Raw genomic sequence first — 16,574 nt, 5'->3', positions numbered from 1 at the left:
GATGGACGCTTCATTAAAAAGGTTGGGTATACATGGGCAGGACAAAGGGGGCGGAGTCAGGGTGGAGCCAAGGGGGATGCGGCAAAATGAGGTTTCGTCTAGGTCAAGGATATGCAATTAGCGGACCTCCAGCTGTTGCAGAGCTACAAGTCCCATGAGGCATAGCAAGACTCTGACAGCCACAAACATGACAACCAGAGGCAGAGGCATGATGGGACTTGTAGTTTTGCAACAGCTGGAGGTCCGTTAATTGCATTGCCCTGGCCTAGGGTGTCAAAAATCCTTGCACCAGCCCTGCCTCTGACTGTCATATGAGGCTACATGACCCTTGACCATCTGTCTGGACAGTGCTGATTGGCTCTCGGCTGACCAGCTGCTGCCATAACCCTGGCATCATTTTTTTCTATAGGCGATTCGGCATCTGCTAAAAGTGATCCCGGGGGCGGATTCGCTGTGGAATCATTTTTAAGGGCGGCGCGTTTACTGGAGCCGTCGGTAAACCCGGAAACGATCCAATCCATCGGATGGATAGGCAGAAAGCCAAGTGAGGGCAAGATGGCCCCCACTCGGCTCTATACCCTTGGTGGACCAGAGCGACCTCCTATGTAATTTCCGGTCCGACAGATAGACTGGATTTTTTATTTATTATTAAAGTCAAAATGTCTTTTTTTTTAACCATTTCAATACAGGGCACTTTCACAATTGGTGGTCATGCGACGTTGTACCCAAACAAAATTTTTATAATTTTTTCCCCCGTAAATACAGCTTTCTTTTAGTGGTATTTGATCACCACTGGAGTTTTTATTTTTTGCGCTACAAATAAAAAAAGACCGAAAATTTTGAAAAAAAAAAAGTTTTTCTTTGTTTCTGCTACAAAACTTTGTAAATAAGTAAGTTTTCTCCTTCACTGATGGACACTGATGAGGCAGAACTGATTGGCACTGATGAGATGGTACTGATGATGAGGCACTTATATGCAGCACTAATGGGCACTGATAGGCGGTACTGATAAGCAGCACTAATGGGAACTGATAGGTGGCACTGATGGACAATCATAGGTGGTACTAATAGGCAGTACTGATCAGGAGGCACTGGCAGGCATAATTGATAGGCACAGAGTGCCATCCTAATGGGCACTGATTGGCAGTGATGGGAGTAAGTCACACATGTGCAAGTCACAAGCAAGTCTCAAGTCTTAACCTTCAAGTCACAAGCAAGTCCCAAGTTACTGTGGCGAAAAGCAAGCAAGTCGAGTCCCTGCTAGAAGTCAAGCAAGTCAAGTCAAGTCATTTATTTTGGTCAAGTCACAAATTAAGTCAAAATACTGATCTACCCCGAAGCCGGGACTCGGGGGAGCTTTCTTTTGTGGGGGGGGGGGGGGGCGGCTTTTGCCTAGGCCAAGACACAGAACTGGTGGTGCCAAGTCATTGCAAGTCATTGCAAGTCAAATAGCCCAAGTCAAAGTCAAGTCGCAAGTCATTAGTGACAAGTCAAAGTCAAGTCGAGTCATTTATTTAATTTTGTCAAGCAAGTCGCAAGTCCTCAAACAGGTGACTCGAGTCTGACTCGGGTCAAGTCATGTGACTCGAGTCCCCCACCTCTGCTGATTGGCACCCCTGGTGGGCTCACCTGGTGGTCCTAAGTAGGCATCCCTGGTGGTCTGAACTGGGCATCCTCGATGGGTCTTCACTGATAATCAATGCGCTGATTATCAGCGCAGACCCCCTGCCCCCCCCCGTCAGCAGGAGAGCAGCCAATTGTCTCTCCTCTACTCGTGCCTGTCAGTGCGAGTGGAGGAAAAGCTGATAAATGATTCTCCCTGTTTAAACTGTGATGAGCTGTGATTGGACACAGCTGATCACATGTCACATGGTAAAAAGCCTACGTCTTAGGCTCTTTACCTAGATCAAAGATGCGGTGCGTCAGACTGACACACCTTACCACCGATCGTCGCGCTGCCTGCCTTGGCAGGAGCATGCTAGCGGTTTATGCTGACTGGACGTCATTTGATATCCAGTCAGGATAATACAACTACTTTCCAGCCATTATTTTGCTATATGGCGGGTGGGAAGTGGTTAAAGGTAAATGAGAGATTGGGGTCTTTGTGACCCCAGATCTTTGAATAAAGAGTACTTGTCATGTTTATTTCTATTACAAGGGATGTTTACATTCCTTGTAATAGGAATAAATGTGATTAAAAAAAAAATAATAAAATAAAGGGACAGTGTAAAAAAAAAAAAAATTTGATTTTTTTTTAAAGCGCCCTATCCTTCCATGCCCGCATTCAGAAGCGAACACATACGTAAGTCACGCCTGCATATATAAACGGTGTTCAAACCACATTTGAGGTATCACTGTGATTGTTAGAGCAAGAGCAATAATTCTAGCACTAGACCTCCTCTGTAACTCTAAACAGGTAACCTGTAAACATTTTAAAGCATGGCCTATGGAGATTTTTAAGTACTGTAGTTTGTCACCATTCCACGAGCGTGCACAATTTTAACGCATGGTATGTTAGGTATCTATTTACTTGGCGTTACATCATCTTTCACATTATATAAAAAAAATAGAGCTAACGTTAGTGTTTTTTTTTAATTAAAAAAAGTGTATTTTTTCAAAAAAATTGCAGTGTGACATAAAATATTGTCACAATAGCCATTGTATGCTCTAAGGTCTCTGCTAACAAATAAATATAATTTTTGGGGGTTCTAAGTAATTTTCTAGCAAAATATAGTGATTTAAACTTGTAAGACACAGACAAGAACAAGGCTTAAACCACACTAAAGCTGAGAAAAACGAGGTCTGGATTGCAGATGCAGTAAGAACGAGCCTTAAAACGCACAACGAAAACGAGGCTTGGAATACTGAAACAGCCAGCGAGAACGAGGCTTGGATTGTAAATATAACGAGAACAAGGCTTGGAACGCGAAAGATGCAAAGAGATACACAGGAGTTGTGATAAAAAAATTACCAGATAAATAATTTATAAAAATCGGTGGAGAGGAACGTCAAAGCTAAGGAAAAAAAAAAGTAAGTGGTTATTGTCACGTCTACATGCTGGGCTCCGCCCCCGGGTCACATGGTATGCTGCCTGACCAGGGGGCGTGGCAGGAAGTGGACTAGTAAGTCACTTTGAAGAACGTGTATCTGTTACCCTGTAATGTGTGTGTCCCCATGTCTGTCATTCTCCTCTATATCCTCTCCTTCCCTACTGTATATGTGGGTCGCCTGTCAGAACACACATTGTATCCACCTGTACACAACTATCTGACCCCATCCTATGTATTGTGTCCCTTCCCTGCTCTGGTGTCCTGTACATTGCTGGCAGTTTGTGTCCCCATGGTGTACAGGGTCAGTGTAGTACTGATGGAATATTACCCTGAACACCAGGCATGAGGCGTCGTACCACCCAGGGCTTAAAGTAGAACAAAAGGCAAACGTTCTTTTCCAATCTGTGTCCCATTGGGGAGATTTCCCTTCACTTCCTGTCCCATAGCCAAAACAGGAAGTCAGAAGAAATAACCAGAACTAGTGTCCCCATTGGAACATTTCCCCTCTGTTCCTTTATTGGTGACAACTCAAAATTGTGATTTTCTTTCACTTTCACTCTAAATGATAATGGTAAACAGGGTGAATCTCTCTAATAGGGGCACAGACAGCAATAAGAACCTGACAGGTGTTCTAATCCCACTCCGCTCTATCCATAACCACTTCAGCCACGGAAGAATTTACCCCTAATGACCAGGCCATTTTTTGTGGTACGGCACTGCATCGCTTTAACTCACAATTGTGCGGTCGTGCGACGATGTACCCAAACAAAATTTATGTCTTTTTTTTCCCCACAAATAGAGCTTTCTTTTGGTGGTATTTGATCACCTCTGCGTTTTTGCGCTAGAAACAAAAAAAAGTACTACATTTTTTACTTTTTGCTATAAAACATTCCCCCCCCCCCCCCCCCCAAAAAAAAAATGTTTTTTTTTAATTATTTCTTCATAAGTTTAGGCTAATATGTATTCTGCTACATATTTTTTTTGGTAAAAAAAATCCCAATAAGTGTATATTGATTAGTTTGCACAAAAGTTATAGCATCTACAAAATAGGGGATAGATTTATGGCATTTTTATTTTTTTACTAGTAATGGTGGCGATCAGTGATTTTTAGGGGGATTGCGGCGGACAGATCGGACACCTAACTGACATTTTGACACTTTTTTCGGGAACTAGTGACATTATTACAGTATCTGAAATATTGTGTAAAGACCTCTCCCCAGCCCCCAGTGCCTGAAATATGGTGTAAAGACCTCTCCCCAGCCCCCAGTACCTGAAATATGGTGTAAACACCTCTCCTCAAGCCTCCAGTGTTTAAAATATGGTGTAAAGACTTCTCCCCAGCCTCCAGTGTCTAAAATATGGTGTAAAGACCTCTCCCCAGCCCCCAGTGCCTGAAATATGGTGTAAACGCCTCTCCTCAAGCCTCCAGTGTCTAAAATATGGTGTAAAGACCTCTCCCCAGCCCCCAGTACCTGAAATATGGTATAAATACCTCCAGCCCCCAGTGCCTGAAATATGGTGTAAAGACCTCACTTCCAGACCCCAGTGCCTGAAACAAAGTCGGCAGCAGGGAGTAATGCAGTGGTCATAAGGCCAATAAGTCTACCCTTTTTTGTAGTGTTCAGGGGACTGCTGGAAGATAATATATAAAAAACATACAATAAATGTAGGGATTTCTGAATGACAGGAGTTCCCCTATACGCAGACATCTACAGATTCCAGTAACTAATGTTGTCCTTTGTGCTCAGCAATAATGCCTGATCTTCTCTTCCAGTGATGCCTGGCCAGTCGCTGTTGCGGGTCCTATATGCCAGCCTGGCAGTGAGATGTGCTGGGACTGTCCGTTCCTCTCTGATGCTGGCCAGTAATCAGAAATGTCAGCAGCAGGTGAGATCATTCATAATAAATGTCCACAGTGTGAACTCGCCAAGCCAGCGATATGATGAAATGTCCATCTGCTTTATAGATTTCTCATCTTCATTATGTAACATTTCAGTCCTTCATCCTACATTCCCATCATCCCCTGTACACCAGCTAAAATATCCGTCCCACACTGGCTGCTAAAATGAGAAAGAAGGTGGAGAGCTTGATACAAACTCCTACTATACTCTAAGAAGCCATATCACCTCCTGCACCCTCCACACCCCACAGTGACTGAGGCACCTCTACTGCATTATGGGTAGAGGAGCGTAGCTAAACTGTAACTTAGAACAAAGAGATTTTTGTATTTTAAAAAATACTGTTCATTGATTGTATTTGCACATATAACAGCTGAAGTGTAGACTGAACAAAAACTGTACCATCTGATTGCACAATCTCCTTTAGATCTAGTTACATAGTAGGTGAGGTTGAAAAAAGACACAAGTCCATCAAGTCCAACCTACAGTATGTGTGTGATTATGTGTCAGTATTACATTGTATATCCCTGTATGTTGCGGTCATTCAGATGCTTATCTAATAGTTTCTTGAAGCTATCAATGCCCCCCGCTGAGACCCCCACTTGTGGAAGGGAATTCTACATCCTTGCCGCTCTTACAGTAAAGAACCCTCTATGTAGTTTAAGGTTAAACCTCTTTTCTTCTAATTTTAATGAGTGGCAACGAGTCTTGTTAAACTCTCTTCTGCGAAAAAGTTTTATTTCTTTTGTGGGGTCACCAGTATGGTATTTGTAAATTGAAATCATATCCCCTCTCAAGCGTCTCTTCTCCAGAGAGAATAAGTTCAGTGCTCGCGACCTTTCCTCATAACTAAGATCCTCCAGACCCTTTATTAGCTTTGTTGCCCTTCTTTGTACTCGCTCCATTTCCAGTACATCCTTCCTGAGGACTGGTGCCCAGAACTGGACAGCATACTCCAGGTGCGGCCGGACCAGAGTCTTGTAGAGTGGGAGAATTATCGTTTTATCTCTGGAGTTGATCCCCTTTTTAATTCATGCCAATATTCTGTTTGCTTTGTTAGCAGCAGCTTGGCATTGCATGTCATTGCTGAGCCTGTTATCTACTAGGACCCCCAGATCCTTTTCCATCCTAGATTCAGGACCATTACCATTAACCATGTAGTGTAAAAGGCCTGCTTGATTTAATATGATTTAAAAGGATCATTTAAGTTTCTCCTCATATTACAAAAGCTCTGTAGAACCAGATTGTATGGTGTATGCCCAACTTTATATACTTTTTTTTTTAAGGTAGTTACAATTTCTCACAAGAGGGAGTACATCTCTCATTTTTGTAAATATTTTATTATACCTTTTCATGTGACAACACTGAAGAAATGACACTTTGCTACAATGTAAAATAGTGAATGTACAGCTTGTATAACAGTGTAAATTTGCTGCCCTCTCAAAATAACTCAACACACAGCCATTAATGTCTAAACCGCTGGCAACAAAAGTGAGTACACCCCTAAGTGAAAATGTCCAAACTGAGCCCAAAGTGTCAATATTTTGTGTGGCCACCATGATTTTCCAGCACTGCCTTAACCCCCTTGGGCATGAAGTTCACCAGAGCTTCACAGGTTGCCACTAGAGTCCTGTTCCACGACAAGATCACAATGCTGGTGGATGTTAGAGACCTTGCGCTCCTCCACCTTCTGTTTGAGGATGCCCCACAGATGCTCAATAGGGTTTAGGTCTGGAGACATGCTTGGCCAGTCCACCACCTTTTCCCTCAGCTTATTTAACAAGGCAGTGGTCATCTTGGAGGTGTGTTTGGTGTCGTTATCATGTTGTTGGACTACTGCCCTGCGTCCCAGTCTCTGAATGGAGGGGATCATGCTCTGCTTGAGTATGTTACAGTACACGTAGTCATTCATGGTTCCCTCAATGTACTGTAGCTCCCCAGTGCCGACAGCCTCAGGCCTTGACACTGCCACCACCATGCTTGACTGTTGTCTTTGTACTCCTCACCTGGTTGTCGTCACACACACTTGACACCATCTAAACCAAATAAGTTTATCTTGGTCTCATCAGACCACAGGACATGGTTCCAGTAATCCATGTCCTTAGTCTGCTTGTCTTCAGCAAACTGTTTGCGGGCTTTCTTGTGCATCACTTTTAGAAGAGGCTTCCTTCTGGGAGGACAGCCATGCAGAACGATTTGATGCAGTGTGCGGTGTATGGTCTGAGCACTGACAGACTGACCCCCCACCCCTTCAACCTCTGCAGCAGTGCTGGTAGCACTCATATGTCTATTTCCCAAAGACAACATCTTGATATAACAATGAGCATGTGCACTCAACTTCCTGACCTGTTCTGAGTGGAACCTGTCCTGTTAAACCGCTGTATGGTCTTGGCCACCGTGCTGCAGCTCAGTTATATAGCCTAGGCCATCTTTATGTAGAGCAACAATTCTTTTTTTCAGATCCTCAGAGAGTTCTTTGTCATGAGCTTCCATGTTGAACTTCCAGTGACCAGTATGAGAGGGTGAGAATGTTAACACCAAATTTAACACACCTGCTCCCCATTCACACCTGAGACCTTGTAACACTAACAAGTCACATGACACCAGGGAGGAAAAATGGCTAATTGGGCCCAATTTGGACATTTTCACTTGGGGTGTACTCACTTGTGTTGCCAGCAGTTTAGACATTAATGGCTGTGTGTTGAGTTATTTTGAGGGGACAGCAAATTTACACTGTTATACAAGCTGTACACTCACTACTTTACATTGTAGCAAAGTGTCATTTCTTCAGTGTTATCACATGAAAAATTATAATAAGATATTTACAAAAATGTGAGGGGTGTACTCACTTTTGTGAGATACTGTATGTATTTAAAGTAGGAGAATGCAAAATTAAGGTATATATTTTTTTGGTAAATATTTGCATAGTGTACACGCTCTGAGTTTTAAAGCCCACAGAGGAGGAATCTGTTCCCTCCCCAATAGCCATTTTGTAGTTTCTGCTGTACTTACAGGTTCACTTTAACCACTTGCCGACCGCTGCACGTTGATATACGTCGGCACAATGACAGCGGTGGTCAAATGGGCATACCTGTACGTCCCCTTTAAGAGGCGCGCTACCGCCGCGTACAGCATGACCATGCCCCCAGTCTCCCAGAAATCGTGTCACGGAGCCTCAGAACGGGGAAGTGCCTATGTAAACAACGCATTTCCCCGTTCTGGCTTGTGTCATGACAGAGATCACTACTCCCTGTTATCAGGAGTGGTGATCGCTGTCATGTGACTTGAAGCTCACCCCCCCCCACAGTTAGAATCACCTCCTAGGACACACTTAACCCCTCATCACCCCCAGTGGTTAACTCAGTCACTGCCAGTGTCATTTACACAGTAATCAGTGCATTTTTATAGCACTGATCGCTGTATAAATGACAATGGTGTCAAAAGTGTCCGATGTGTCCGCCATAATGTCACAGTCCTGGTAAAAATCGCAGATCGCCGCCATTACTATTAAAAAAAAAAAATTAAAAATAAAAATGCCATAAAAATATCCCCTATTTTCTAGACGCTATAACTTTTGCGCAAACCAATCAGTATATGCGTATTGCAATTTTTTTACCAAAAATATGTAGATGAATACATATCGGCCTAAACTGAGGAAAAAATTGTTTTTTTAATATATTTTTGGGGGGTATTTATTATAGTAAAAAATAATGCGTTTTTTTCAAAATTGATGCTTTTTTTGTTTATAGCGCAAAAAATAAAAAACGCGTGGGTGATCAAATACCACCAAAAGAAAGCTCTATTTGTGAGAAAAAAAGGACGTCAATTTTGTTTGGGTGCAACGTCGCACGACCGCGCAATTGTCAAAGCAGTGCTGAATCACAAAAAGTGCTCTGGTCAGGAAGGGGGTAAAATCTACCGGGGCTGAAGTGGTTAAAGTGTCCCTGTCTTCCCTAAGGAGTCATTAAAGGGGAACTGCAGCCTGCTCACATAAATTGTAATAAAACATATTTGCCATTTGAAAGCTTCCCTCCAACCACTTTGCATATTATTTTTATTTACTGTGATTCTGTACTTGCCGAACATGCTGCAGCCATTTTAACTGTGGGCAGCTGAAGCTGCTGCTTGTTCACTTCCTGGATTTACACAGACACACACCTCCAGCTCTTAAGCTTTCATTGGCCCTTCCTGGCAAACTGTCACGAGAGTGAGAGCTGTGCATGATGTCATAAGCCTAGACTAATGACCAGACAAGAAACAGGAAGTGGGCTGTATAAGGTATTTACTGGCAGAAAATAAAATGTTTTACTATCCAAAGTTAAAACAACAAGGGCAGAGGGTTTAATAGATGGAAAGTTAAAAAAAATGACTGAAGTTCCGCTTTATGCTTACTCTTGAGAGCCAAAAACACAGCGTTAATGACTTGTAAGAGAGGACAGGTTAATTTACATTTTTTCAAACTTTACCATCCCTTAAGCTGGCCATAGACAGTTTTTTTTGTTCAGCAAGTAAGCTTAACGAAAATATTAACTAACAGACTGCGTTTGTGTGAATGGAGGAATCCTTCCTCCCAGGATCCAAAGCTGTCAGAATATATTAATTGGTGGCTGCAGCTGTCAATCGAGAAAAGCTTCCAACATTCTTCTTTGATAAAAATCAACAAAACAGTTGATATCGAGCAGGGATGGCCACACACAGAACAAAATTTGTCCGATCCATACTGAACTGGCCAAATTTTGATCTATTTATGGCCAGCTTTAGTGGGGCTCAGAAAAAGGAGCATCGGCTCCGAGGACACTGACAGTGGGGAGGATTGACCACACAACTGCCAGCAGGGAGTACTCACGCCTTCCGCTTGCGTAGACATTGTACTGACAGTGAATTCAGGTAACACATTGCCCCACTTTGATGTTTCCTGATTGTTCTCTCTCTCTCTCTCTCTCTCTCTCTCTCTCTGGTTAGCGTCCATATTGCGCCAGTCACGGAGTTGGCAGTGACGAGGTGCAGAGAGCACAGAAAGCGCAGAGTAATTCGGTCACTATTTTCTCCCGGATCATCGACCGTTCCATCCCAGCAGATATCATCTATGAAGATGAACAGGTAACGCAGCGCAGACTATCATGGGAGCCTTGGTAGTATTGCTTCACCCACTGACAGCCTGCTTTTTCTTTTGCAGTGTTTAGCATTCCGGGATGTGTCCCCGCAGGGACCTGTGCATTTCCTTGTCATCCCCAGGAAACCGATTGCAAGAATAAGTGAAGTGACAGTGGGTGACACACAGGTAATGCAGAGCCACTGAAGGGGGCCCAGCACTGCCATACCGCAGTCAGATCTGATGTCAGAAATGTCGGCTGGTACACACTGTACACCACACTGCTTTGGGGCATGCCATAGATAATTGCTGATTTATCCAAACTACAGTAACAGAAACTACCATGGAACTGTTGCCCTGTTTCCCAGGGAATAAAAGGTGAATGCTAACTGATTGGAGTGGGGAATGGTCTAGTTATATCCCCTGGTTACATTCACCGGCCTCGCCGTGTGGTGCTGCAGGAGTAGTGGTCACAGAAATGTGAGCCTGGCAGGAGGCAATTACTGTTCTGTCTTTTCTCCATAGCTCCTGGGTCACTTGCTGGTCACAGCCAGTCACCTGGCACAGAAGGAGGGGCTGACTCAGGGCTACAGGATTGGTGAGTGCTGGATATGACATAAAAACTTCAAATTGGTTCTGAGTCCTGGATATGGCATGGCTTGGGGGGGGGGGGGGGGGGATAAAATAATGGAAATGTAACAATATATTGCTATCAAGAAGGAGGACCACCTCCAACAGCTCACAATGAAATTGATGCAGTCATATTAGTGCCAGCTCCTTTAGAGGATTCAGAGTCTTTGGTGTTGCTTTACTAAAACTGGAGCACACAGAATCTGGTGCAGTTGTGCATGGTAACCAATCAGCTTCTAACTTCAGCTTGTTCAGTTAAGGCCCCTTTCACATGATCAGATGTGCCTGTCAGTTTTTCCGGGGGATCGGACCGTACCCGTCCTTCACTCCTATGGACTGGCGGGTATAAACAGACTTGTCCATTAATGCTCGCCTACCTCCAATCCAATCTATCCCCTTCTGTCCAGGCGGATCAGAGGGCAGTCAGATGTAAACAGACAGCGGAGTTTGTTTACACCTGCCAGACCATAGAATAGAGTGGGCTTGGTCTGTGTTTGCTCTGCATAAACTGAGCAGACATGGACCTGTCATACACCTGCTCTGACCAGCGGACACATCCCCTGCTGATCATAACACAGTCTGCCCCATGGATAAGGGGCCCTTAAGCTTTGACATTAAAACAGGGTGGATTTAATTTAAATGACCTTGATTTAAATCATAATTTTTAAAGAGCAACTGTCATCTCTGTCCCGCAGTGGCTCCACCTCTGACCCTCTGTTGACTCACCGACTGTTCCCATTTACTTTAATGGAAAGGCTGGTGATGAGGCAGTGACACAACAAGGTGAGGGATGTGGCAGCAGCAGGTGAGTGGATGCCCGCTAACAGGCGCTTCCATGATGGATCTGAAATGACAGGTGCTCTTTAAATGTAAGGACTTATTCTTGCTGGTAGTTAGAATCTTTAATAATTGCAAACAAAATGAAGTTTTCCTATTTAGCATAACAAGCTGTCAGGTTAGTAAAACAGCGATATCAGAACCAATTCAATCATACAGTTTGTAGTGTACATAGATTTGCAAAACAATGGGATAAAGGAATATTCCTGAACTTTGTTTTATCTCATGGTTACTGTGAAATTTAGTGAATGCATCAATGCAGTGCATGTTATCTCAGCTTGCAGAGCTTGGATTCATTGAATGAGTTTACGAAAATGTAAATATGGCAGAATATACAGCCTCATGCTACATAACTAAGCTCCATTTCATGCTGAATAAACAAAATTATTAATGTATCTTAAATATAAAATGATCTTTAGATACATTTTTACTATAAAAGCATTTTATTAAAATAAATTTGATAAAAATCAAAAAAATCCAAGCTAGATAAAAAAAATCAGATTTAAAAAAAAAATCATTGTTTTTTAGCCACCCTGCATTAAAACCTAGAGGCTGTTTGGTTACTATGCACAGCTGCACCGGATTTAGTGTGCAACAGTTTTAGAAAATCCAAACCCCACGCGTCAGTAAGAGTACAGAGGGGAGCAAAGAGCAGGAGGTGCGAGATGAGCTCTCTGCCTCTTCTGTACACAGGACTTTACATTGCTCTCTGCCCATTGTAGCACAGGAGCTAACAGAGGATCCCTTAGATCGGGCTGTTGCTGCGGAACCCCTGAGGACTCTTCACACCACCCAGATTGAAAAAACACTGGTGTAAAGGGGTGAGATCCTCTGAGCTCTGCATCTTCTTGAACAAAAAAAACTGGCTAAGAGGACACACAGACAGTAATAAAAATGTTGCCCTTTTATCAATGCTGGTACGCTTCGTGTTTGGCAAGTAGTGCAATCATTGTATCTTATAATCTTAGCCTCAGTACAGGGAAGGAAAGGCTGACCTGGTAACCTGGTCATGTAATGCCATGTATGTATGAGTGTGCACCTAAATCAACCAGCAAACATAGTGCAAAGCCCTCTGCAGCTCCCCAGGTAACTTACTTCACCTGCCCCTTCATTCAAGCACGGATGTAACTTGGTGTTAACCACAAAAGTGAACTTTCTATCTTATTTGTTACTTTTTTGTCAGGAAAGAAGTAGCAGCCAATAAAACCAGTATAAAAGTGTCAGTGGTAAGGCACTCATGGCTGGGCAATTCATAGATGCTCCTCAGCAATCTATCCTGATATCCAGCACAGTATCCAGACAATATCCTCATTCTAACACTACAATAAAAAAAGTGGAATTCAAATCCAGGTGGAGGGGCTACCTCTAAGGTGAACTGTCCTATGTTATGTGCTATACAAATGACTTTAGGTACTTTGGCTGAACATTGTTTGAAAATGACAACAAAAATCTTTATTTTTATATAAAAAGTAGACCGGATCACTGTGCTGGCTATGTGGGCAGAGTGCAGGGGAACTTTTTTTTTGTTTTACTCATTTTCATTTATTTTGTCCATGCCCTTAATCCCTTTCCCCTTACATGGCACTATCATAGCTGGAAGGATATGTCTCCTGTTTGTAGACCTTCCTATGTTGTCCTAAGTCTCTGTCCTGCCATAGCGCCTGTCCCCCCCTGATTCATGTGTCTCATACCATCCCTCACTGTTGTTTTCTCTTGCAGTGATCAATGATGGGAAGCAGGGGGCACAGTCTGTCTATCACCTTCACGTGCATGTAATTGGCGGACGACAGATGGGCTGGCCTCCAGGATAATCTCTGCCCAGAGCTGGAGGGAGTAGAAGACAAAAAAGGGGGCTAATTTCTATACAGATCAACTAGGGTGTATGCAACCAATAAACTACATGCAGCAATTATTATCTGCTTGTTTGTGCTGTGTACCAGGTGATGTGGACAGGAAACTGTAGACACTGACCTTGGTTAGAAGATATCAAAATGTTCAATATACTGAAACAATACGAACGTCAGCAGAGTATTTCCTAAAACCTGACATGTACACAGTGCTTTCAGTCATTGATTCAAGGATGGGGAAGACCACCCCCAAATCCTGCATGAAATCTGTCCTGACTGATTCCCTTATAAAGTGTATACAGATGCTTTATTCCTTTCAATTTTGGATAGAGAAGGGTTAGAACTGTGTCACCATTGAGAAGATTCACCTTTCTATTTGTCCTGGTTTACCATTGTCACTGAGACAAAGGGGTCACTTTACTTAGATAAATACTGCGTATATTTTTGAGTAAAAATAACAGAGTATTTATTTCAAAAGTAGTCAGTTCACTAAAAAAACATGTTATTTGCCAAATGCATTCATAATTTGTTTTGCAATATCTGTCACTTTTTTGTAAAAAAAAAGCATCTTTCTTCGTTTGTTATAACATTTTGAAAATTAGTAATTTTTCTTCATAAATTTTGGCCAAAATTTATACTGCTACATATCTTTGGTAAAAGTAACCAAAATCAGTGCATATTATTTGGTCTGTGTAAGGCCAGGTTCACGCTGGTACAACAAACGATCCGACATTGGGAGCTCATGTCGCATGACGTGGGAACCGTCTTAACAGGTCTGACACAAGTCGGTCTGACTTTGAAAATTCTCCCTGCACTACTTTGGTCTGACTTTGATCCTACTTCAGCCCATTGAATATCACTGAAGTCGGAGCAAAGTTGGATCGCCATCTTGACTGACCCGACTTTGGCATGTGACTTGTGCTCTGAAATTCTTAAAGGGGAACTCCACGCCAAATTTAAAAAAAATACTGGCACGGGTTACCCCTCCAAGAGCATACCAGGCCCTTTGGTCTGGTATGGATTTTAAGGGGAACCTCCATGCCAGACCCTTATCCGAGCACACAGCCCAGCAGGTCAGGAAAGGGGGTGGGGACGAGCGAGTGCCCCCCCTCCTGAACCGTACCAGGCCGCATGCCCTCAACATGGGGGCGGGTGCTTTGGGGCAGGGGGGGCCCTGCGCCCCCCCACCCCAAAGCACGTTGTCCCCATGTTGATGAGGACAAGGGCCTCTTCCCGACAACCCTGGCCGTTGGTTGTCGGGGTCTGCGGGCGGGAGGCTTATCGGAATATGGAAGCCCCCTTTAACAAGGGGGCCCCCACCCTATGTGAATGAGTATGGGGTACATTGTACCCCTACCCATTCACCTAAAAATAGTGTCAATAATAAAACACATTACATATATTTTTAAAGTCATTTATTAAGGCAGCTCCGTCTTCTCTTCCGATCTCTTCTCTCCGGCTCTTCTGCCTCCTACGCTGACGTCTTCTGCCGACTCTTCTCCCCTCACCAGGTCTTCTCCGCTCTCCGGTTTTTCTCCCTCTGTCTGCTGTCTTCTGCCTCTGCTGGGTCTTCTCCGCTATCTTCTCACTCTTTTGCTGGGTCTGCTCTGCTGTCTTCTCCCTCTGTTCTTCCGATGTTGACTGGTCGCTCTCTCCCGCTCTAATGCCAGGTGCGCGGTGTGCCACTACTTATATTTTCATGGGGCTTGGGTCACCATTTGACGTCATCCGGAGGCCCCGCCCCTTATGTCATCATCCAGAGGCCCCACCCCTTATGTCACCGCCCGGGGCATGATGGGCAGTGACGTCATAAGGGGCGGGCCTCCTTTGACCCCGCCCCATGCCAATATAAGTAGTGGCACACCGCGCACCCAGCATTAGAGCGAGAGAGAGAGTTGCGTCAACATCGGAAGAACAGAGGAAGAAGACAGCGGAGAAGACCCGGCAAAAGAGCGAGAAGATAGCGGAGAAGACCCAGCAGAGGCAGAAGACAGCGGACAGAAGGAGAAGAACCGGAGAGGGCTAGAAGACATCAGCAGAGAGCAGAGAAGACCCAGAGAGGGGTGAAGAGCCAGCAGAAGACGTCAGCGGAGGAGGCAGAAGAGCCGGAGAGAAGAGATCGGAAGAGACGATGAAGCTGCCTTAATAAATTACTTTAAAAATATGTGTAATGTGTTTTATTTTTGACATTTTGTTAGGTGAATGGGTAGGGGTACAATGTACCCCATACTCATTCACATAGGGTGGGGGCCAGGATCTAGGGGCCCCCTTGTTAAAAGGGAGCTTCCATAATTCAATAAGCCCCCCGCCCGCAGACCCCAACCAATGGCAAGGGTTGTCGGGAAGAGGCCCTTGTCCTCATCAACATGGGGACAAGGTGCTTTGGGGTGGGGGAGCGCAGGGCCCCCCTGCCCCAAAGCACACACACCCCCATGTTGAGGGCATGCGGCCTGGTACGGTTCGGGGGGGGGGGGCACTTGCTTGCCCCCACCCCCTTTCCTGACCTGCTGGGCTGTGTGCTCGGATAAGGGTCTGGTATGGATGTTCGGCGTGGGAATTCCCCTGAAAATCCATACCAGACCGAAGGGCCTGGTATGCTCTTGGAGGGGGAACCCATGCCGTTCTTTTTTTTAACATTTTGCGTGGCGTTCTCCCTAAAGATTCATACCAGACACAGTGCCTGGTATTGTCGGGGATCAAAGTTGGATCCCTGTTCATTGAAGTTGGACGAATGTCGGGCTTCAAGTCGCAGGGCAAAGTCGGATCCAAAGTGGTAGACTGTCGTGTCGTACCAGTGTGAACCCGGCCTGAAGATTATAGAATCTACAAGCTATGTTGCCAGTCATTGAAAATTGATCACACCTGATGTACTGACGGTCCATTTCATTTCTTGAGACACTAACAAGCCAGGAAAGTACAAATACCCCACAAATTACCCCTTTTTGGAAGGTAGACATTCCAAGGTATTTAGTAAGAGTCATAGTGAGTTTTTTCACGTAATTTTTTTCCCACAATTCTTTGCAAAATGAAGATTTTTATATTTTATTTTTTCCACATAATTGTCATATGAAAGGTTATTTCTCTCACATGGCATATGCATATCACAAATTACATCCCAACATATATTCTGCTACTCCTCCTGATTATGGTGATACCATGTGTGAGACTTTTACACAGCCTGGCACTTACTGATGAGCACTGTAATGGAACTTTAGAGCAC

The 16,574-nt window shown here is 44.1% G+C and overlaps 1 protein-coding gene across 2 annotated transcripts; it reads left to right on the top strand.

Annotated features, from left to right (window-relative positions):
- Positions 1 to 3,047: 3,047 nt before the first annotated feature.
- On the top strand, positions 3,048 to 13,419 carry LOC141134584 (uncharacterized HIT-like protein Synpcc7942_1390). Of its 2 annotated transcripts, none has more exons than XM_073624061.1 (6): positions 3,048 to 3,122; positions 4,825 to 4,937; positions 9,911 to 10,048; positions 10,125 to 10,229; positions 10,566 to 10,638; positions 13,227 to 13,419. In XM_073624061.1, exons 1-6 carry the CDS (start codon positions 3,080 to 3,082, stop codon positions 13,316 to 13,318), a joined length of 564 nt encoding a protein of 187 aa, XP_073480162.1. In that variant the 5' UTR covers positions 3,048 to 3,079; the 3' UTR covers positions 13,319 to 13,419. The 2 variants fall into 2 exon arrangements, with proteins under 2 accessions (XP_073480162.1, XP_073480166.1); XM_073624065.1 differs by lacking the exon at positions 3,048 to 3,122 and adding an exon at positions 3,144 to 3,162.
- Positions 13,420 to 16,574: the final 3,155 nt, after the last annotated feature.

Source organism: Aquarana catesbeiana, linkage group LG01, assembly GCF_042186555.1.
Source record: "Aquarana catesbeiana isolate 2022-GZ linkage group LG01, ASM4218655v1, whole genome shotgun sequence".
Classification (NCBI taxonomy): Eukaryota; Metazoa; Chordata; class Amphibia; order Anura; family Ranidae; genus Aquarana; species Aquarana catesbeiana.
The sequence above is the reverse complement of the archived record's forward strand: the minus strand, read 5'-3'. Positions and strand labels throughout refer to the sequence as shown.